This window comes from Ranitomeya imitator, chromosome 7 (genome assembly GCF_032444005.1).
Source record: "Ranitomeya imitator isolate aRanImi1 chromosome 7, aRanImi1.pri, whole genome shotgun sequence".
NCBI lineage: Eukaryota > Metazoa > Chordata > Amphibia > Anura > Dendrobatidae > Ranitomeya > Ranitomeya imitator.
Genome location: NC_091288.1, coordinates 54,097,314 through 54,120,561, shown reverse-complemented (window position 1 = coordinate 54,120,561; position 23,248 = coordinate 54,097,314). Strand labels below are relative to the sequence as shown.

Below are 23,248 nucleotides of genomic sequence, written 5' to 3'. Positions count from 1 at the left end.
CTGGGACCTTGATTTCCAAGGTCTCTGTCATTGTAAATTTGTTTACTGTAAATGATATCTATAACTCTGTATGTAACCCCTTTCTCATGTACAGCACCATGGAATTAATGGTGCTATATAAATAAATAATAATAATAATGTAGGTCCACTGTGTTTTAGCAAGACCAAAGTCAGCGCAGCCATCTACCAGGAAATTTTAGAGCACTTCATGCTTCCCTCTGCCGACAAGCTTTCTGGAGATGTAATTTCATTCTCCAGCAGGACTTGGCACCTGTCCACACTGCCACAAGTACCAATACCTGGTTTAAAAACAACAGTATCACTGTACTTGATTGGCCAGCAAACTCGCCTGACCTTAACCCCATAGAGAATCTATGGGGTATTGTCAGGAGGAAGATGAGAGACACCAGACCCAACAATGCAGACGAGTTGAAGAATGCTATCAAAGCAACCTGGGCTTCCATAACACCTCAGCAGTGCCACAGACTGATCGCCTCCATGCCACGCCGCATTGATGCAGTAATTGCTGGAAAAGGAGCCCCGACCAAGTACTGAGTGCGTTTATTGAACATACATTTCAGTAGACCAATATTTCAGATTTTAAAATAATTTTTCAAGCTGGTGTTATAAAGTATGCTAATTTACTGAGATTTACTGACTTTTGGGTTTTCATTGGCTGTAAGCCATAATCATCAACATAAACAGAAATAAACACTTGAAATAGATCACTCTGTTTGTAATGACTCTATATAATATATGAGTTTCACTTTTTGTATTGAAGAACTGAAATAAATTAACTTTTTGATGATATTCTAATTTTGTGTGATGTACCTGTACAATAAGTTGAAAGGAGGGAACTACTGTAAATACAAAATTCTTGTATCCTGTGACTAGTGATGGCTTCTATTTCCCTATTTTACTCCAAAGCAGTTAATCCTTGATGTCGATAAACTAGAGAGGGAAGGTGTGATCTACATGACATCAGTGGAAGTGACTGACAATATATTACCCAGTGCATTAATTGCCTGGCAATATTATCGGTGTTCTGTATTGTTCCACCCTGCCACTCATGTAATGTCATTCTTTCTTTTATAGACACAAAGTAAGCTCACTGCTAATATAATAAAGCCAGAAAGCGATCCTATAATAACATCAGCGTATCCCAAAAACAAACAAAAAAACAGTTAACGTACAAATTTCGGAGCATATGTTTATAAGTAATTTTCCTATAATTACACTCCTTATTAGACACAGAGCGAATCATTGTTTTCTTTTATGCAGAATTGGCAAAAGCTGTTTGTACTCTCAGCTAAAATAGTGTCCTTTCCATTATTTCCTATTTACATATTGCTGACTCTGTTTGCAGGACTTGACAGTCCTCTTCCAACAAATAAGCAAAATATAATAATTAGGTGAAAACTTGCTTTAAAAAGAAAAGTATTTACAGCAATTCTGTGTAGTGTACAATTTAGTTACTATTTGGACTGCTATGTAATGAATATACAGTACCTGTTTTGAAACGCTAATAAAAAAAAAAATGACAGATGACCTGATTAAATATATACCTCCAGGATGGTACTTGAGGGAAAATTATTGACCTTTATAATAATAATAATAATTTTATTAATATAGCGACAACATATTCCACAGCGCTTTACAAATTATAGAGGGGACTTGTACAGACAATAGACATTACAGCATAACAGAAATCACAGTTCAAAACAGATACCAGGAGGAGTGAGGGCCCTGCTCGCAAGCTTACAAACTATGAGGAAAAGGGGGGACACGAGAGGTGGATGGTAACAATTGCTTTAGTTATTTGGACCAGCTATAGTGTAAGGCTCAGGTGTTCATGTAAAGCTGCATGAACCAGTTAACTGCCTAAGTATGTAGCAGTACAGACACAGAGGGCTCTTAACTGCATAAAGTGTATGAAAACATGATGCGAGGAACCTGATGGTTTTTTTTTTGAATGGGCCACACAGGGATAGTTAGGTTAATGCGTAGAGGCGGTAGGCCAATCTGAACAAAAGAGTTTTTAGGGCACGCTTAAAACTGTGGGGATTAATCGTATTAACCTAGGTAGTGCATTCCAAAGAATCGGCGCAGCACGTGTAAAGTCTTGGAGACGGGAGTGGGAGGTTCTGATTATTGAGGATGCTAACCTCAGGTCATTAGCGGAACGGAGGGCACGGGTAGGGTGGTAGACTGAGACCAGAGAGGAAATGTAAGGTGGTGCTGAGCCATGGAGTGCTTTGCGGATGAGGGTAGTAGTTTTATACTGGATTCTTGAGTGGATGGGTAACCAGTGTAATGACTGGAACAAGGTAGAGGCATCGGTGTAACGGTTGGTGAGGAATATGATCCTGGCAGCAGCATTCAGGACAGATTGGAGAGGGGAGAGTTTGGTGAGAGGGAGACCGATTAGTAGAGAGTTACAATAATCCAGGCGAGAATGAATAAGTGAAACAGTAAGAGTTTTTGCAGAGTCGAAAGTAAGAAATGGGCGAATTCTAGAAATGTTTTTGAGATGCAGATAAGAAGAGCGAGCCAGTGATCGGATGTGGGGGGTGAGTGAAAGCTCGGAATCAAGTATGACCCCAAGGCAGCGGGCATGTTGCTTTGGAGTAATGGTGGAACCACACACGGAGATGGCAATGTCAGGCAAATGTAGGTTAATGGAGGGTGAAAACACGAGGAGTTCAGTTTTTGACAGGTCCAGTTTCAGATAGAGGGAGGACATGATGTTAGAGACAGCGGTAAGACAATCACTGGTGTTTTCGAAAAAGGTCGGCATGATAACAGGAGAAGAAGTGTATAATTGGGTGTTGTCAGCATCGAGATGGTACTGGAAACCAAATCTACTTATTGTTTGTCCAATAGGGGCAGTATATAAAGAGAAGAGGAGGGGGCCTAGGACTGATCCTTGATGAACCCCAAAAGTAAGGGGAAGGTGAGAGGAGGAACCAGCAAAAGATACAGTGAAGGATCGGTCAGAGAGATAGGAGGAGAACCAGGAGAGAACGGTGTCCTTGAGGCCGATGGAGCGGAGCATAGTGAGGAGGAGCTGATGATCCACAGTGTCGACCATTAGATTTAGCTGAAGTAGGTCATTAGAGACTTTAGTGAGGGCAGTTTCAGTAGAGTGTAAAGAGTGGAAACCAGATTGAAGAGGGTTGAGAAGAGTTATCTGAGAGATAGCTGGTAAGATGGGAGTGGACAAGGCGTTTGAGGAGTTTAGAGATGAAGGGAAGATTAGAGACAGGTCTATAATTAGCGGCACAGTTTTGATCGAGGGATGGTTTTTTAAGTAATGGATGTATGATGGCATGCTTAAATGAGGGTGGAAAAATACCAGAAGTGAGAGAAAGGTTGAATATTTTTGTTAGGTGAGAGGTGACAGCCGGGGAAAGGGACTGGAGGAGATGTGACGGAATGGGGTCATTGATGCAAGTGGTTGGGCGAGAAGATGCAAGGAGCCTGATTACTTCTTCTTCTGTAACTGGTTCAAAGTCAGAGAGTGAACTAGATGCAGTGGGGGAGGGAGGACAGTGCATGGTATGAAGAGATTGGGAGATGATTTCCTGTCGAATGTGGTCAATTTTTTCTTTGAAGTAATTGGCCAGATTGTCAGCGCAGAGATCCGTGGTTGGGGCCTGCACTCTTGGGTTGAGTAGGGACTGGAAAGTGTCAAAGAGACGTTTAGGGTTATTGGACAGCGAGGTGATGAGGGTGTTGAAATAGGTTTGTTTGGAGAGGTTGAAGGGCAAAGTTGTATGTTTTTAACATGAACTTATAATGAAGGAAATCTTTGGGTAGATTATTTTCTCCACATACGTTCGGCGCACCTGGAGCACCGCTGCAGGAAATGTGTTTGCAGCGTGTGCCACGGTAGTCGCCGTCTGTGCTGAGTTGTTCTATGTATGTAGGGTTTCATTGTAATGCTTCAGAGCAGAATCAGGACAGGAGATTGGGGCCAATGAGGACTGCAAGTTCTTCATAAGTTTCTGGGTGTTAATGGCCTGTATGTTTCTATAGGTGTGGAAAGTGGGGGTGACCTGAGCGGGATGGCAGTTCTTGATAGAGAATGAAAGAAGGTTGTGGTCAGAGAGCAGGAGAGGGGAGTTTGTGATATCATCCACTGAGCAAAGCTGGGGGAAGACCAAGTCAAGGGAGTTTCCATCTTCACGAGTTGGAGAGTTAGTATGGTGCGAGTGGCCGAAAGAGGAGGTTAGAGATAAAAAGTGAGAGGCAGATGGGGAGAGAGGAGAAGCAATGGGGATGTTGAAATCAACCATGATGAGAGTGGGGGTGTCACAGGAGAGAAAGTGTGGAAACCAGGTGGCAAAGTGATCCAGGAACTGATGAGAGGGGCCAGGAGGATGATGCACCACTGCCACTCGCATGGAGAAGGGGATGTAGAGTCTGACAGCATGGACCTCAAAGGAAGGGAAGACAAGTGAGGGTACTTGGGGGACAACTTGGAAGGTACATTTCTTATAGTTTCAAAGTTTTTGTGGAAAGCTGAAAGGGTTAAATGAGCAAATGAGTCTACAGGAGTTGAGAATTCTGAACAGCGTATTACATTTAAAGGGTTTTCCACTCTTTTTTTTTTAATTAAAGTTAACATTCTGATAAAAGAAGAAAACAAACATACATACCATAGAAATCCGCCACTCGCTCCTGTGCTGCCACTCTGGCAGTCTCTGCCAGACCACCAGTTCATTTTAGGTCTTGGAACAAACATTAAGCCGTGGATTGTTCACATGATGAACCATTGGGGTCCATCTTGGCTTTTTGAAAAGTTTGAAGATGTGAAAGTAGTAAACCATACATTACACTTTATAATTAGTTAAAAATAATACGTTAAGCTATAAAAGCGGTAGCCATAGCACTTGTAAAGCAGTTTATGGAATAAAAGTTTTTTTTTTACTCCATATGCTTCCAGACATCAAGAATAACAAATTCAGCAAAACTTACCCCCTGCTTCTTTGCTGCTACCCCAGTTTTTTTTTTGACAGGCTGCAGTGGTGACATAATGATTACGGTGGTCATCTCGCTTCGGGCCACGGGACGCACGCTAACACTTCATTTATTGCAGCTATGCTTCCTTTTCTCATGCCACGTTAGCAAATAATATAATAGGAACACTGTTTGCTATATACAGACTTCCTTGAGAAAGGCAATGTATGCCGAAACGTTGGAATTTTGATGTCTGTTATCTTATTGCTGGCTGCTAAATAAATTTATTCCTATTTGAGAGCAAAAAGTTGTGGACTTGTTGAGTGCCGAAGGTTTTCTTTATCGTAATGATTACGGTGCACATGACCACTGTGGCCAATCAGTAGCCTCAGCAGTGATGCTGAGAAAGACAGAATGGACCACTCAGTCGGTGATTGGATGCAGTGCTCATGTGTACTGTAGATGTAACTTAAATGCTGAAGCCTGTCAGAAAAACGTAGGGCAGCGACAGACACAGTGCTTGATCCATAGAGGAGTATGTTATGTCTGTTACTAATGACAACTTTATGAAATAAAAAAAACTTTTTTTAAACTCTCTTAAAAAAAAAATTAAACATATGGACACAATTGTTAAGTAAGTCAATTGGTTGTGGGCTATGGCGTTCTTTATTAAATATAATTTATCCATAAATAACTTTAAACAATGGGGAGCATAGCAGCAATGACATCCCTACTATCCCAGCAACGATAAAGAGCTTATTCACAACCTGGACAGCTACTTTTTACAAAAAAGTACTCCTCCTTGTAAAATTTAAAAAAAAAACACATACTCACCTTCCACACCGGCACGTTTCCAAAGATGTCAGCATCGGGTCGACCGGGATTTGTATGGCACTGTTATGGCATGTGAGCCCTGCAGCTAATCAAGCGCTACTTTGTTTTTTATTTAATGAGGAATACTACTTACTTTGAAAGGTGTTGACGACACCTTTAGTTTATACACTATTTAGGTAGGTCAAATGAATAAAAATATATAGTGACCCACCTCTCACTGGGCAATGCTCCCTCAATAACATTAACATCACAGGTCACACAGCTGAACCAGTCATTGCTTGTTTCTATTGAACCCTAATATGTCAAGCTGCATGGAAAAATTCCCACCAAAAAGTACCAACTAGATCTCATGTGGATCCTTCTCTAAGTTCCAGGATCCTTCTAGTCATGTGAAGGGATTTTCACATTGCAGCATACAGCTGTCCCACCATTTACCTTCCCCACTGTCCCCGAATCCTTCCATCTGCTTCTGTGACATCTGTAGTGGTACCTGCCCTTCCTGTCTCTTCTCTTATTGCCACATGGCACCATGCTCTTGTTGCTGGCAACACTGGGCAACAGTTCTAGATCTGTGTCCTCTAGGAGATGTAATGTTAACTTTTGTCAGTGTTTGCCCCTTGCTGTGTGCTTTAGGTGGAGCTACAAGCTATTTTAGCTCCTGAAATCCTGGTGCCCCCTACCAGTTATCATCTGACTTGCTTCCGTAACCTTGTGTGCCTTGGTATATTCCCAGTGGACATTCCTGATTTTGACCTCCTCTAATTTTTTTTCATCCCTACACCGGCGTCTTCATTTTGACCTGGCTACCAGACCCTTCTCTTACCTCTGGTTCGCTCCTCCTATTTACTTCATTACAAGACCCTACACTTAGAAATGCTGTATTGGTTCTCTCCTGCAATGTAGTCAGCAAAGCCAACATATTCAATGAAGACTGGGTGGGGGGGAAATAATAAAAGTGTAACTTTTCGAAAAGCATGGCTTGCAAAGTCATTTGTGCTGCCTAAATCATCACATAAAGTATAAATAACACTGTAGTAAAGAAGCGAATTAAATAAATTGTCCTTACAAATGCATGCTGTTAATTACTTCCCTTGCATATTAATAGTAATTAACATCTTAAATTATGACTATATTTCTGTAAAATGTTTACAGCTCCTCAGTGTCTCTATAACTCACTGAAAAGCGGCAGAATATTATTATGATAGATTACAAAGTAGCGCGTAGATTGCTCAGAAGTACGATGGAGTAAAATAATTACTGGATTGAGATGTTGCGCTTCACTTATGGCTCTGTTTTTTACCAATTAGTTTCACCATACATATAATATACAAAATGCAGAATGTGTTAATAATTTAGGCCACTTGGGTATATAATCTAAAGTACAATCATTAAAGTGTTGCATGAAAATAATTGTATTTTTCTCTTCTTTTACAGGATAGTTTGTGTCGGAGGTGATGGGACAGTCAGTGAAGTTGTCCATGGTCTTCTACTTAGAGCCCAGATGGATGCTGAGAAGACTATAAATGGTAGTTTTTCTCCTGTCAGAGCCACTGTGCCACTTGGTATCATACCAGCAGGTAAAGATGTTTTTCCACACAAAATATTTAAGTCCCTCTATATAATAAAACATTTTGTTTCATAACTGTTGGTGGATACAGTGCCAATCAAATTTGGGGTGGTTCTCCTTTTCCTAACCATGTATATGGCTGATGGATTTGCATCCTTTTCACTCCCAGAGTTTGTGTCCTAAAGGAAACCAGTCAGGAGCTTTGGGTCACCAAACTACTTGCATTATTGAGTAGAGTAGTAAAAAAAACAAATTCAAGTATTCCTTTCCAGCTGCAAATGGATATTCCGTCACTGAAAACATACATTTTGAATCAGACTGCAAGTGCACCAAGTGGGTGGGCTGGTTTCCATCTAGTGTATTTGGCCCACCTTTGGTGTACGTGCAGCCTCATATACATAAATATACAAAGTAGATTTTCTCAGTGATGGAAAATCAATTTGATGCCAGGAAGGGGTGTTTGAACTTGTCCTATGCAGCCTTACCCAGAAATCTAATCCGTTTGGGAACCCATATCTGACAGGTTCCCCATTAATGACTGTTGCTCAATATTGTATTTGTTGACTGGTACTTTGTTCTATTACGAAGGGCCCCATGTGGGTGTAAAAACAAATACACATATTATCACCTATCAAGCTAGTGATGTTCCACTGTACTGCTGCTTGTGTCCTCCAGAAGGCTCCTTGCCTGTTCTTTAAAATGACCACTGCAGGCAATCAATGGCCCTGAGTAGCTGCAGCCTTCACATTCCATCTGAGCCAGAAGAGACAGTCCCTTCCCATTAAGATGAAATGTGATGTCCCCACCAGAAAAAGAAGCCAGGAAGCTGGTGGGAGACACAGGAAGTGGAAGGAAGAATGTGGTGCCGGTCAGGAGCTGTCCAGAGGCAAAAATATTGTTTTAAAGACCTCACACTGGTTAAAACTGTATTACGTAAAATTAAGGCTGGGCCTTCACACGTATCATACAAAACATCTCAGACATTTCCACCTGATCTTGCAGATTCCTTCCACGCTCCAATAATATAATGCTAGGGTTATTGCTCCTGGGATGCGCGCTCAAGACAGGAAAATTACATTGTGAGCTCCAGTGAGTACAGGGACTGATATCAGTAATGGTAGTCTACGTACATTGCTGCAGAAAATATTGACTCAATATCAGACCCCTTTCAGACGTCTGTTTTTTGTATCTGTATGTGGTCCGTTTTTTTAAAGACCGCAAATATGAACTCAGGCACACCCATCGTATTCAGTGGAGGTGTGCACATATCAGGTTTTTCAATCGGACCGTGTGACACATGGCAGCTTTTTGTCAGCAGAACGTACAGGCATCTGGGATGAAGTGGTACAGATGCACTGTTCCCAGGCACCGGCTGCTGAAGGCAGCTCTCCTCATTGTCACCTGGTCTCCATGTGATCAGTAGGGTTGAGCGACCTTTACTTTTATAGGATCGGGTCGGGTTTCACGAAACCCGACTTTTTCAAAAGTCGGGTCGAGTGAAATCGGCCGATCCTATAAAAAAGTCGGGGTCGGCCGAAACCCGAAACCCAATGCAGTGCATTGGGTTTCCATGGTTCCCAGGGTCTGAAGGAGTGGAAACTCTCCTTCAGGCCCTGCGATTCATATTTTAGTGTAAAATAAAGAATTAAAATAAAAAATATCGCAATACTTACCCTCTGACGCGCCCTGGTACTAACCGGGAACCTTCCTCCTTCGAATCAGCGCTTCCAGGACCTTGCGGTGATGTCGCGGTGACGTTGCGGCTTGTGATTGGTCGCACGGCCGCCCATGTGACCGCTCGTGCGACCAATCAGAAGCCGTGACGTCACCGCAACGTCACCGAAGGTCCTGCAAGCGCTGATTCTTAGGAAGGAAGGCTGCCGGAAAGAAGCAGGGCGCGTCCGAGGGTGAGTATATTCCTATTAGGTATATACTCACCCTCGGACGCGCCCTGCTTCTTTCCGACAGCCTTCCTTCCTAAGAATCAGCGCTTGAAGGACCTTCGGTGACGTCACGGCTTCTGATTGGTCGCGCGAGCGGTCACATGGGCGGCCGCGCGACCAATCACAAGCCGCAACGTCACCGCGACGTCACCGCAAGGTCCTGGAAGGCTGATTCTAAGGAAGGAAGGTTCCCGGTTAGTACCAGGGCGCGTCAGAGGGTAAGTATTGCGATATTTTTTATTTTAATTCTTTATTTTACACTTAAATCTGAATTCCGATACCAATTCCCGATATCTTAAACATATCGGGAATCGGTATCGGAATTCCGATTCCAGATTCAAAAGATCGCCGACTTCATGGCCGACCCCACACAGGGGTCGGGTTTCATGAAACCCGACATTGCCAAAAGTCGGCGACTTTTGAAAATTTTCGACCCGTTTCGCTCAACCCTAGTGATCAGCATGACCAGGCGACAATGATACGAGTTGTATTCAGCACACGCTGAAAGCTCTCACGCTAGCGGTGACATTAGTGAGATGAATGGAGTTCATTGGCTATGAACCCCGCTCTCCTTATTCACGTCACCGTGGGACGCTATAACGCATAGCTTAGTGTCTCCACTGGATGGCAGGCTTAACGCTCACATCATACCAGTGTTCAGCCTGGCATCTATGTGTAGCAAAGCTAGACTCGTCAAGGGACAAATGGTTGTTTATTTTTTTATTTTATTTTTTTTACAGGGCACATGGGTTTCAATAGATTTTTGGCATAAAGGTGAATATAACTTGTTTATTTTTAAATAAACGTGTAAAACAGGGTGTTGAATTTTATTTCAAATAAAGGACTTCATTCTTGCTGTGTGTTTATTTCCAAACTTACTATGGTGTTAGTAATTGAGGTGTCTTGGATGCCTCGCCATTACTAACCCTGATGTCAGCTGCTAAAACAAAGCTGACATCAACTTGATATAGAAGGGTTAATAGTTTACCTTTAAGTGCCTTTTGCCTTTAATTGCTAGAATTACTAGAATCTGTTGATGCAGTAGTCTGATAGTCTCCCCTTCAAGGAGGCTAAATTTCTTATCATGTATATTCTCAATAGTCAGCCACAACATGCTCTGGGTACGTGAGAGAATAAAGGTTAGTATGACCCTGGGTGATGGTGGGGGCTACATGAATTAAATTGAGAGTTACATTTGTTGTAAATGGTATAAAATATTGCCTCTTGCTGCATTACATCAGATAAAAGTGACTTGCTCACAGAACATGTGTGCAGTTTCCGTTGTCTCCAAGCGCGCTTGTAAAATGATGAGCGTAACCTCCTGATTTGGCCTCACTGGTGATCTGTCAGCTGACATTGGGTCAGAACGAAAACAGCTACGACAAACTCCAACCCTATTACCCTGCTTGTCACCAAGGCAGGGCAAGTGGGAAGAGCGAAGCTAAGAACCAGATTTGGCACATCTTAAGGATGCACCATTTCTAGGACAACTTAAGGCTGATATTGGTAGCCTGGATGAGGAGGCTATTAATTTCAGCCCACAGCTGTCTGTTTAGCCTTTGCTTGTTTGATTTTATAGGGTGACCCTATGTCATTTTTTTTCTGGGATCCCCCATAAATTCACCACTAATAGCTAAGCAAACTGCTGCGAGCTGTTAATAATAGCCTGGGAACCTTTTGGCATATTGTCCCTTTTGCCAGATTATTAACATCAGCCCACAGCCATGGGCTTTACCTCTGTTGGTTATAAAAATTACACTGGAGCCCATGCCATATTTTTTATTTAATTCTTCATTTTACACAGGATGTAATTAGTAGGTGCTGAATACAACTTCCATCATTGTTGCCTGGTTGCGCTGATCACAGGGATACAAAGCGACAATGATGAAAGCTGCCTTCAGCATCGAGCACCTGGGAACAGCGCCAACTGTACCACATCTTCTCAGGGGCCCGTTTGTGACACACGGATGGCACACGGATGTGACAGATTGACAGAACATGGATATACGGATGGCATACAGACACGGACAACGGATCTCACCAGTACTGGTTTTACCTGTGCAGGAGTCACCACCAGGACTTATGAAGGAGGCCTAAGTAAGAGGAAATAAAGTAAAACAGACATCCTGTATGTGTGAACATTTTTTTTAATAGTAAATGATAATAATTTAATTTATTATTAGAAAAACAGAAGTAAATAAATTGCATTTACAAAGCTTTGCAAGTATGCGGCAGTCACTTATTATTAATGCATGAACACATGGCAAAGCCTGGAGCCGATCTGCCTGTTTCCATTGGCATTTGTTGCTGTGGAATCCATTTATAAGTAGCCACATGGGCTAAATAAGAGTAAGGCACCAAAAAAATTTCTATCTATCTAGAGAAAAATGAAGCAGCACAAATTGGTGGACAAAAAGTTCAGCTTTGGTCTCATCTGACCCCAGCATTTTAACCCCTTAAGCCCCGAGGGTGGTTTGCACGTTAATGACCGGGCCAATTTTTACAATTCTGACCACTGTCCCTTTATGAGGTTATAACTCTGGAACGCTTCGACAGATCCCAGTGATTCTGACATTGTTTTCTCGGGACATATTGTACTTCATAATAGTGGTAAAAATTCTTTGATAGTACCTGCGTTTGTTTGTGAAAAAAACGGAAATTTGGCGAAAATTATGAAAATTTCGCAATTTTCCAACTTTGAATTTTTATGCAATTAAATCACAGAGATATATCACACAAAATACTTAATAAGTAACATTTCCCACATGTTTACTTTACATCAGCACATTTTGGAACCAAAATTTTTTTTTGTTAGGGAGTTAACCAGCAATTTCTCATTTTTACAACACCATTTTTTTTTAGGGACCACATCTCATTTGAAGTCATTTTGAGGGGTCTATATGATAGAAAATACCCAAGTGTGACACCATTCTAAAAACTGCACCCCTCAAGGTGATCAAAACCATATTGAAGAAGTTTATTAACCCTTCTGGTGCTTCACAGGAATTTTTGGAATGTTTAAATAAAAATGAACATTTAACTTTTTTTCACAAAAAATTAACTTCAGCTCCAATTTGTTTTATTTTACCAAGGGTAATAGGAGAAAATGGACCCCAAAAGTTGTTGTACAATTTGTCCTGAGTACACCGATACCCCATATGTGGGGGTAAACCACTGTTTGGGCGCATGGGAGAGCTCAGAAGGGAAGGAGCGCAGTTTGACTTTTCAATGCAAAATTGACAGGAATTGAGATGGGAGGCCATGTTGCATTTGGAGAGCCACTGATGTGCCCAAACATTGAAACCCCCCACAAGTGACACCATTTTGGAAAGTAGACCCCCTAAAGAATTTATCTAGATGCGTTTTGAGCGCTTTGACCCACCAAGGGCTTCACAGAAGTTTATAATGCAGAGCCGTAAAAATAAAACAAAAATTTTTTCCCACAAAAATTATTTTTTAGCCCCCAGTTTTGTATTTTCCCGAGGGTAAGAAGAGAAATTCGACCCCAAAAGTTGTTGTCCAATTTGTCCTGAGTGCGCTGATACCCCATATGTGGGGGGGAACCACTGTTTGGCCGCATGGGAGGGCTCGGAAGGGAAGGAGCGCCATTTGGAATGCAGACTTAGATGGAATGGTCTGCAGGTGTCACATTGCGTTTGCAGAGCCCCTAATGTACCTAAACAGTAGAAACCCCCCACAAGTGACCCCATATTGGAAACTAGACCCCCCAGGGAACTCATCTAGATGTGTTGTGAGAACTTCGAACCCCCAAGTGTTTCACTACAGTTTATAACGCAGAGCCTTGAAAATAAAAAATCTTTTTTTTCCCACAAAAATATTTTTTAGCCCCCAGTTTTGTATTTTCCCAAGGGTAACAGTAGAAATTGGACCACAAAAGTTGTTGTCCTATTTGTCCTGAGTACGCTGATACCCCATATGTTTGGGTAAACCCCTGTTTGGGCACACGGGAGAGCTCGGAAGGGAAGGAGCACTGTTTTACTTTTTCAACGCAGAATTGGCTGGAATTGAGATTGGACGCCATGTCGCGTTTGGAGAACCCCTGATGTGCCTAAACAGTGGAAACCCCTCAATTATAACTGAAACCCTAATCCAAACACACCCCTAACCCTAATCCCAACAGTAACCCTAACCACACCTCTAACCCTGACACACCCCTAACCCTAATCCCAACCCTATTCCCAACTGTAAATGTAATCTAAACCCTAACCGTAACTTTAGCCCCAACCCTAACCCTAACTTTAGCCCCAACCCTAACTGTGGCCCCAACTCTAACCCTAGCCCTAGCCCTAACCCTAGCCCTAACCCTAGCCCTAACCCTAGCCCTAACCCTAGCCCTAACCCTAGCCCTAACCCTAGCTCTAACCCTAGCCCTAACCCTAACCCTAGCCCTAACCCTAGCCCTAACCCTAGCCCTAACCCTAGCCCTAACCCTAGCTCTAACCCTAACCCTAACCCTAGCCCTAACCCTAACCCTAGCCCTAACCCTAGCCCTAACCCTAGCCCTAACCCTAGCCCTAACCCTAGCCCTAACCCTAGACCTAACCCTAACCCTAGTCCTAACCCTAACCCTAGCCCTAACCCTAACCCTAGCCCTAACCCTAACCCTAGCCCTAACCCTAATGGGAAAATGGAAATAAATACATTTTTTTAATTTTTCCCTAACTAAGGGGGTGATGAAGGGAGGTTTGATTTACTTTTATAGCGGGTTTTTTAGCGGATTTTTATGATTGGCAGCCGTCACACACTGAAAGACGCTTTTTATTGCAAAAAATATTTTTTGCGTTACCACATTTTGAGAGCTATAATTTTTCCCTATTTTGGTCCACAGAGTCATGTGAGGTCTTGTTTTTTGTGGGACGAGTTGACGTTTTTATTGGTAACATTTTCGGGCATGTGACATTTTTAGATCGCTTTTTATTACGATTTTTGTGTGGCAGAATGACCAAAAACCAGCTATTCATGAATTTCTTTTGGGGGAGGCGTTTATACCGTTCCGCGTTTGGTAAAATTGATAAAGCAGTTTTATTCTGCGGGTCAGTACGATTAAAGCGATACCTCATTTAAATCTTTTTTTATGTTTTGGCGCTTTTATACGATAAAAACTTTTATAGAAAAAATAATTATTTTTGCATCGCTTTATTCTCAGGACTATAACTTTTTTATTTTTTCGCTGATCATGCTGTATGGTGGCTCGTTTTTGCGAGACAAGATGACGCTTTCAGCGGTACCATGGTTATTTATATCTGTCTTTTTGATCGTGTGTTATTCCACTTTTTGTTCGGCGGTATGATAATAAAGCGTTGTTTTTTGCCTCTTTTTTTTTTTTTCTTACGGTGTTTACTGAAGGGGTTAACTAGTGGGCCAGTTTTATAGGTCGGGTCGTTACGGACGCGGCGATACTAAATATGTGTACTTTTATTGTTTTTTTTATTATTTAGATAAAGAAATGTATTTATGGGAATAATATTTTTTTTTTAATTATTTAGGAATATTTTTTTTTATTTTTTTTTACACATTTGGAAAAATTTTTTTTTACTTTTTTACTTTGTCCCAGGGGGGGACATCACAGATCAGTGATCTGACAGTTTGCACAGCACTCTGTCAGATCACCGATCTGACATGCAGCACTGCAGGCTTCACAGTGCCTGCTCTGAGCAGGCTCTGTGAAGCCACCTCCCTCCCTGCAGGACCCGGATGCCGCAGCCATCTTGGATCCGGGTCCAGCAAGGAGGAAGGAGGTAGGAGACCCTCGCAGCAACGCGATCACATCGCGTTGATGCGGGGGTCTCAGGGAAGCCCGCAGGGAGCCCCCTCCTTGCGAGATGCTTCCCTGTTGTGAATTCTGTGGCTGAGTTCACTTCTGTGGTCACAAGTGGTATTGCAGTCTCTGGGCTTCCTCCCTCAGGTGTTTTGGTGAGCTCGTTGGCTGCCTTGCTATTTAGCTCCACCTGAGTCTGTCTTCCTTGCTCCTTGTCAATGTTCCAGTGTTGGATCTGAGCTACTGCATCTTTCCTTGGGCCTGCTGCTCTGCTAGATAAGTGCTTCTAGTTTGTTTTCTGTTTTTTTCTGTCCAGCTTGCTATTGTCTTTTGCTGGAAGCTCTGAGAAGCAGAGGGGTGCACCGCCGTGCTGTTAGTTCGGCACGGTGGGTCTTTTTGCCCCTTTGCGTGGTTTTCGTTTTAGGGTTTTTTGTAGACTGCATAGTTCTCTTTGCTATCCTCGCTCTGTCTAGAATATCGGGCCTCACTTTGCTGAATCTATTTCATTCCTACGTTTGTCTTTTCATCTTGCTAACAGTCATTATATGTGGGGGGCTGCCTATTCCTTTGGGGTATTTCTCTGAGGTAAGTCAGGCTTGTATTTCTATCTTCAGGCTAGTCAGCTTCTCAGGCAGTGCCGAGTTGCATAGGTAGTTGTTAGGCGCAATCCACTGCTGCTTATAGTTGTGTGAGGATAGATCAGGTACTGCAGTCTACAGAGATTCCACGTCTCAGAGCTCGTCCTATTGTTTTTGGTTATTGCCAGATCTCTGTATGTGCGCTGATTACTGCACGCTGTGTTGCCTGATTGCCAGCCATAACAGTACAAGGAGCCACACCAATGATTCCCAATAGAGGGAAAAAAGAAATCCTGACATCATTTTTTTTTCTTAGCTCTGTCTTCAGTCTTTTTTTTCCCCTAGACATTAGAGTGCTTCAGGACACAGCTGTGGACATGGATATTCAGGCTCTGTGCTCCTCAATGGATAATCTCGTTGTAAATGTACAAAAGATTCAAGATACTATTGATCAGAAATCGATGCTAGAACCAAGAATTCCGATTCCTGATTTGTTTTTTGGTGACAGAACTAAGTTCCTGAGCTTCAGAAATAATTGTAAGCTATTTTTGGCCTTGAAACCTTATTCTTCTGGTAATCCTATTCAACAGGTTTTGATTATTATTTCTTTTTTGCGCGGCGACCCACAGGACTGGGCGTTTTCTCTTGCACCAGGAGATTCTGCATTGAGTAATGTTGATGCATTTTTCCTGGCGCTCGGACTGCTTTACGATGAGCCTAATTCAGTGGATCAGGCTGAGAAAAATCTGCTGGCTTTATGCCAGGGTCAGGATGATGTAGAAGTATATTGTCAGAAATTTAGGAAATGGTCAGTACTCACTCTGTGGAATGAATCTGCACTAGCGGCTTTGTTCAGAAAGGGTCTCTCTGAAGCTCTTAAGGATGTAATGGTGGGATTTCCTATGCCTGCTGGTTTGAATGAGTCTATGTCCTTGGCCATTCAGATCGGTCGTCGCTTGCGCGAGCGTAAATCTGTGCACCATCTGGCGGTACTGCCTGAGAGTAAACCTGAGCCTATGCAGTGCGACAGGACTATGACTAAAGTAGAACGGCAAGAACACAGACGTCTGAACAGACTGTGTTTCTATTGTGGTGATTCTACTCATGCTATTTCTAATTGTCCTAAACGCACTAGGCGGTTCGATAGCTCTGCCGTTATTGGTACTGTACAGTCCAAATTCCTTTTGTCCATTACCTTAATGTGCTCTTTGTCATCGTATTCTGTCATGGCGTTTGTGGATTCAGGCGCTGCCCTGAATCTGATGGATTTGGATTATGCTAAACGTTGTGGATTTTTCTTGGAGCCTTTGCGGTGTCCTATTCCGTTGAGAGGAATTGATGCTACACCTTTGGCCAAGAATAAGCCTCAGTACTGGGCCCAGCTGACCATGTGCATGGCTCCTGCACATCAGGAAGTTATTCGCTTTCTGGTACTGCATAATTTGCATGATGTGGTCGTGTTGGGGTTGCCATGGCTACAAACCCATAATCCAGTATTGGATTGGAACTCTATGTCGGTAACCAGCTGGGGTTGTCAGGGAGTACATGGTGATGTTCCATTTTTGTCTATTTCGTCATCCATTCCTTCTGACATCCCAGAGTTCTTGTCGGACTTTCAGGATGTATTTGAAGAGTCCAAGTCTGATGCCCTACCTCCGCATAGGAATTGTGATTGTGCTATCGATTTGATTCCTGGTAGTAAATTCCCTAAGGGTCGTTTATTTAATTTGTCCGTACCTGAACACACCGCTATGCGCAGTTATGTGAAGGAGTCCCTGGAGAAGGGACATATTCGCCCATCGTCGTCACCATTGGGAGCAGGGTTCTTTTTTGTAGCCAAGAAGGATGGTTCGCTAAGACCGTGTATTGATTACCGCCTTCTTAATAAGATCACTGTTAAATTTCAGTATCCCTTGCCATTGATTTCTGACTTGTTTGCTCGGATTAAGGGGGCTAGTTGGTTTACTAAGATTGATCTTCGTGGTGCGCATAATCTGGTGAGAATCAGGCAGGGAGATGAATGGAAAACGGCATTTAATACGCCCGAGGGTCATTTTGAGTATCTGGTGATGCCGTTCGGACTTGCCAATGCTCCATCTGTTTTTCAGTCTTTTATGCATGACATTTTCCGTGAGTATCTGGATAAATTCTTGATTGTTTACTTGGATGACATTTTGATCTTCTCAGATGATTGGGAGTCTCATGTGAAGCAAGTCAGAATGGTTTTCCAGGTACTGCGTGCTAATTCCTTGTTCGTGAAGGGATCAAAGTGTCTCTTCGGTGTGCAGAAAGTTTCATTTTTGGGGTTCATCTTTTCCCCTTCTACTATCGAGATGGATCCGGTTAAGGTTCAGGCCATCCAGGATTGGACTCAGCCGACATCTCTAAAAAGTCTGCAGAAATTCCTGGGCTTTGCTAATTTTTATCGTCGCTTCATCTGTAATTTTTCTAGCATTGCCAGACCATTGACCGATTTGACCAAGAAGGGTGCTGATTTGGTTAATTGGTCTTCTGCTGCCGTGGAAGCTTTTCAGGAGTTGAAGCGTCGTTTTTGCTGTGCCCCTGTGTTGTGTCAACCTGATGTTTCTCTTCCGTTCCAGGTCGAGGTTGATGCTTCTGAGATTGGTGCAGGGGCGGTTTTGTCACAGAGAGGTTCTGGTTGCTCAGTGTTCAAACCATGTGCTTTCTTTTCCAGGAAATTTTCTGCTGCTGAGCGTAATTATGATGTGGGCAACCGAGAGTTGCTGGCCATGAAGTGGGCATTCGAGGAGTGGCGTCATTGGCTTGAGGGTGCTAAGCATCGCGTGGTGGTATTGACTGATCATAAGAACTTGACTTATCTCGAGTCTGCCAAGCGCTTGAATCCTAGACAGGCCCGTTGGTCGTTATTTTTTGCTCGTTTTGATTTTGTGATTTCATACCTTCCGGGCTCTAAAAATGTGAAGGCGGATGCTCTGTCTAGGAGTTTTGTGCCCGACTCTCCGGGGTTATCTGAGCCGGCGAGTATCCTCAAGGAAGGAGTCATTGTGTCTGCCATCTCCCCTGATTTGCGGAGAGTGTTGCAGAAATTTCAGGCTAATAAACCTGATCGTTGTCCGGCCGAGAAACTGTTCGTCCCTGATAGGTGGACTAGTAAAGTTATCTCTGAACTTCATTGTTCGGTGCTGGCCGGTCATCCAGGAATCTTTGGTACCAGGGAGTTGGTTGCTAGATCCTTCTGGTGGCCATCTCTGTCACGGGATGTGCGTGCTTTTGTGCAGTCCTGTGGAATTTGTGCTAGGGCTAAGCCCTGCTGTTCACGTGCCAGTGGGTTGCTTTTGCCCTTGCCGGTCCCGAAGAGGCCTTGGACACATATTTCGATGGATTTCATTTCTGACCTTCCCGTTTCTCAAAAAATGTCGGTCATTTGGGTGGTCTGTGATCGCTTTTCTAAAATGGTCCATCTGGTGCCCTTGGTTAAATTGCCTTCCTCCTCTGATTTGGTGCCTTTGTTCTTCCAGCATGTGGTTCGTTTACATGGCATTCCTGAGAATATTGTTTCTGACAGAGGTTCCCAGTTTGTCTCGAGGTTCTGGCGAGCCTTTTGTGGTAGGATGGGCATTGACCTATCTTTCTCCTCGGCCTTCCATCCTCAGACTAATGGCCAGACCGAACGAACCAATCAGACCTTGGAAACATATCTGAGATGTTTTGTTTCCGCTGACCAGGATGATTGGGTGTCATTTTTGCCGTTGGCTGAGTTCGCCCTTAATAATCGGGCCAGCTCGGCTACCTTGGTCTCTCCATTTTTCTGCAATTCTGGGTTCCATCCTCGTTTCTCTTCAGGACAGGTTGAGTCTTCGGACTGTCCTGGTGTGGATTCTGTGGTGGACAGGTTGCAGCAGATCTGGACTCAGGTAGTGGACAATTTGACCTTGTCCCAGGAGAAGGCTCAGCTTTTCGCTAATCGCAGACGCCGTGTGGGACCCCGACTTCGTGTTGGGGATTTGGTTTGGTTATCTTCTCGTCATATTCCTATGAAGGTTTCCACTCCTAAATTTAAACCTCGTTTTATTGGTCCGTATAGGATTTCTGAGATTCTCAATCCGGTGTCTTTTCGTCTGACCCTCCCAGACTCCTTTTCCATACATAATGTATTCCATAGGTCGTTGTTGAGGAGATACGTGGCACCTATGGTTCCATCTGTGGAGCCTCCTGCCCCTGTTTTGGTGGAGGGGGAATTGGAGTATATTGTGGAGAAGATTTTGGATTCTCGTGTCTCTAGACGGAAACTCCAGTATCTGGTCAAATGGAAGGGTTATGCTCAGGAAGATAATTCCTGGGTTTTTGCCTCTGATGTCCATGCCCCAGATCTTGTTCGTGCCTTTCATGTGGCTCATCCTGGTCGGCCTGGGGGTTCTGGTGAGGGTTCGGTGACCCCTCCTCAAGGGGGGGGGTACTGTTGTGAATTCTGTGGCTGAGTTCACTTCTGTGGTCACAAGTGGTATTGCAGTCTCTGGGCTTCCTCCCTCAGGTGTTTTGGTGAGCTCGTTGGCTGCCTTGCTATTTAGCTCCACCTGAGTCTGTCTTCCTTGCTCCTTGTCAATGTTCCAGTGTTGGATCTGAGCTACTGCATCTTTCCTTGGGCCTGCTGCTCTGCTAGATAAGTGCTTCTAGTTTGTTTTCTGTTTTTTTCTGTCCAGCTTGCTATTGTCTTTTGCTGGAAGCTCTGAGAAGCAGAGGGGTGCACCGCCGTGCTGTTAGTTCGGCACGGTGGGTCTTTTTGCCCCTTTGCGTGGTTTTCGTTTTAGGGTTTTTTGTAGACTGCATAGTTCTCTTTGCTATCCTCGCTCTGTCTAGAATATCGGGCCTCACTTTGCTGAATCTATTTCATTCCTACGTTTGTCTTTTCATCTTGCTAACAGTCATTATATGTGGGGGGCTGCCTATTCCTTTGGGGTATTTCTCTGAGGTAAGTCAGGCTTGTATTTCTATCTTCAGGCTAGTCAGCTTCTCAGGCAGTGCCGAGTTGCATAGGTAGTTGTTAGGCGCAATCCACTGCTGCTTATAGTTGTGTGAGGATAGATCAGGTACTGCAGTCTACAGAGATTCCACGTCTCAGAGCTCGTCCTATTGTTTTTGGTTATTGCCAGATCTCTGTATGTGCGCTGATTACTGCACGCTGTGTTGCCTGATTGCCAGCCATAACACTTCCCTATACCGCCGGCACATCACGATCATGTTTGATCGCGGTGTGCCGGGGGTTAATGTGCCGGGGGCGGTCCGTGACCGCTCCTGGCACATAGTGCCGGATGTCAGCTGCGATAGGCAGCTGACACCCGGCCGCGATCGGCCGCGCTCCCCCCGTGAGCGCGGCCGATCGCCTATGACGTACTATCCCGTCGGTGGGAATTAAAGCCCACCCCACCTCGACGGGATAGTACGTCATATGGGATTAAGGGGTTAATCCATATATTTGGTGGGTAGTCTACCACATGTCTTTTGGCAAACTCAAAACGAGACTTACATTTTTGTGTGTAAGTAAAGGCTTTTTTCTGCCCACTCTTCCATAAAGGCCACCTCTATGGAGTGTACGGCTTATAGTGGTCGTATGGACTGATACTCCAGCCTCTGCTTGGGAACTCTGCAGCTCCTTCAGGGTCACCTTTGGTCTCTGTGCTGCCTATTTGATTAATGCCCTCCTTGCCCAGGGCTGAGAGTTATAGTGATCGGCCCTCTCTTGCTAGGTTTGTTGTGGTGCCATATTTTTTCCATTAGATGATAACGGATTTGATGATGCTCCGGGGATCATCAGAGATTGGGAACATTTTTTATAACCCAACCCTGACTTGTACTTCTCAATTACTTTGTCACTGACTTGTTTGGAGATCACTATGGTCTTCATGAAGTTTGGCTAGTGATGTCTCTTGATTAATGGTGTTGCAGCCTCTGTGGCCTTTCAGAAAAAGTGTGTATATACTGACAGACACGTGACACTTAGATTGCACACATGTCCTTTCACTAAGCATGTGACTTATGAAGGTAATTGCTTGCACTGGAACTTTTTAGTGGCTTCATCGCAAATGGTGAATACATATGCTCGTGCCAATTTTTAGTTATTGTATCCCATAAATTCAATTTGTACCTATATTTTTCTCATTTCACCAACTTAGACTATTGAGTGCTGATGCATAACACACAAATCGGAATAAAAAAAATTTAAACACAAGTTATAATGTAACAAAATAGATAAAAAGCCAAAGAGGGTGAATACTTTTGCTATCCATCTGATATCTATCTATATCTCTCGTATATCTCTCCGGGTATCTTGCCGTTTTCAACATAAATAATTTAAACATGTTAGAAGATTTTTATAAAAACGTCAGAATAAATCCAGAAGTGTTAGTTCGCTTTTCAGGAGAATTGTAGACATGCTTGAATGGCAACTCATTACATCACATTTATCTCTGTGGTGTGGGAGACATTAACAGCCTTATGAATATTCATGTCATCTGGTTAATTAACTTAATTGTTGTACAGAAAGTGCTTTCTCATGCAAGGACATTCTTTATTTCTGTCTTGCAATTTTCGGTTGGATTCATCATCTTTTGCTTCATGTCTAAGCAATTTATTTTCCTAAATTGAAAAATATCTACGGTAATAAGAGAATCATGGGCAGTCTGATGGCAGACAGTTTAGGAATCAATATATAACACACTTTACGATTTATGTTTAGATACATATTGCATTAAACCATATAGTTTTCGGTGTTTGTGGAGCAGAATCTGTTTTAGTTTGTTCCATTGTTGCAGGTAAAGATAAATCATTTCACTCTGCAAAGATTGCAAAAAAGACCCAGCTTTTTAATCATCATTATGTTCAATCATGATATCCCTTTTATGTCTTTTGTTTCTTTTTTAAAGGTAAAATGGTTTAACGATTTCAGTAGGGAAATACTAAGATTGCATTTCAGAAATTGTAAGGGTGTGTGCTCACGTTAAGTATTTGCTGCAGATATTTCTGAATCAAAGAAACGCTACATAAAAAAATGTTTTTTTGTCATTCATTATGGGTGAAAAATGATGCAAAAAAGCTGAACGAATTCATATACTGCCGATTTTTGAAATTGCTTCAAATCAGCCAGGAAAAGAAATAAGTAACACGTGCTTGAGATTGCAGAAATTGCAATCATTTTGCTGGGACCATAAAATGCTTTGTGTTTTTGCGGAAAAAAACGCGTTGAAAATTTTTTAGAGAAAAACGCACACTGTAAGACCCAGGATGCCTGTAAACATTGAATGTATGAAATTTGAACGGCATTATAGAATATAAAGGTACTTAGCATAAATTGGCCAATTCATGAGAGCCCATCAGCCATGACAAGGCATATCTTTTTTTGATGGGACCCTAAAACCTAATATTTATCAAGCATGCCTCTCCTGGGTAATAAGGCTACAAACGTAAAGGGCAGCTAGAATCCAGCATTAATTAAAAACCCCCTTAATTAAAAACCCCCTTAATTAAAAACCTCCCCTTACGAGAGGAGTGCTCAGTCAGAAAAGGAGGCAGTCACTTACCTCATGTGCGGGGCATTGCAGTAGCGTGG

General features: G+C 43.0%; 1 protein-coding gene across 1 annotated transcript in view; it reads left to right on the top strand.

Annotated features, from left to right (window-relative positions):
• CERKL (CERK like autophagy regulator) overlaps positions 1-23,248 on the top strand; it is a 175,459-nt gene that overhangs the window by 128,179 nt on the left and 24,032 nt on the right. Inside the window, exon 5 of the mRNA XM_069733232.1 lies at positions 7,231-7,373. Within this exon, the coding sequence (XP_069589333.1) occupies positions 7,231-7,373 (143 nt within the window). The remainder of the gene's footprint in view (positions 1-7,230; positions 7,374-23,248) is intronic.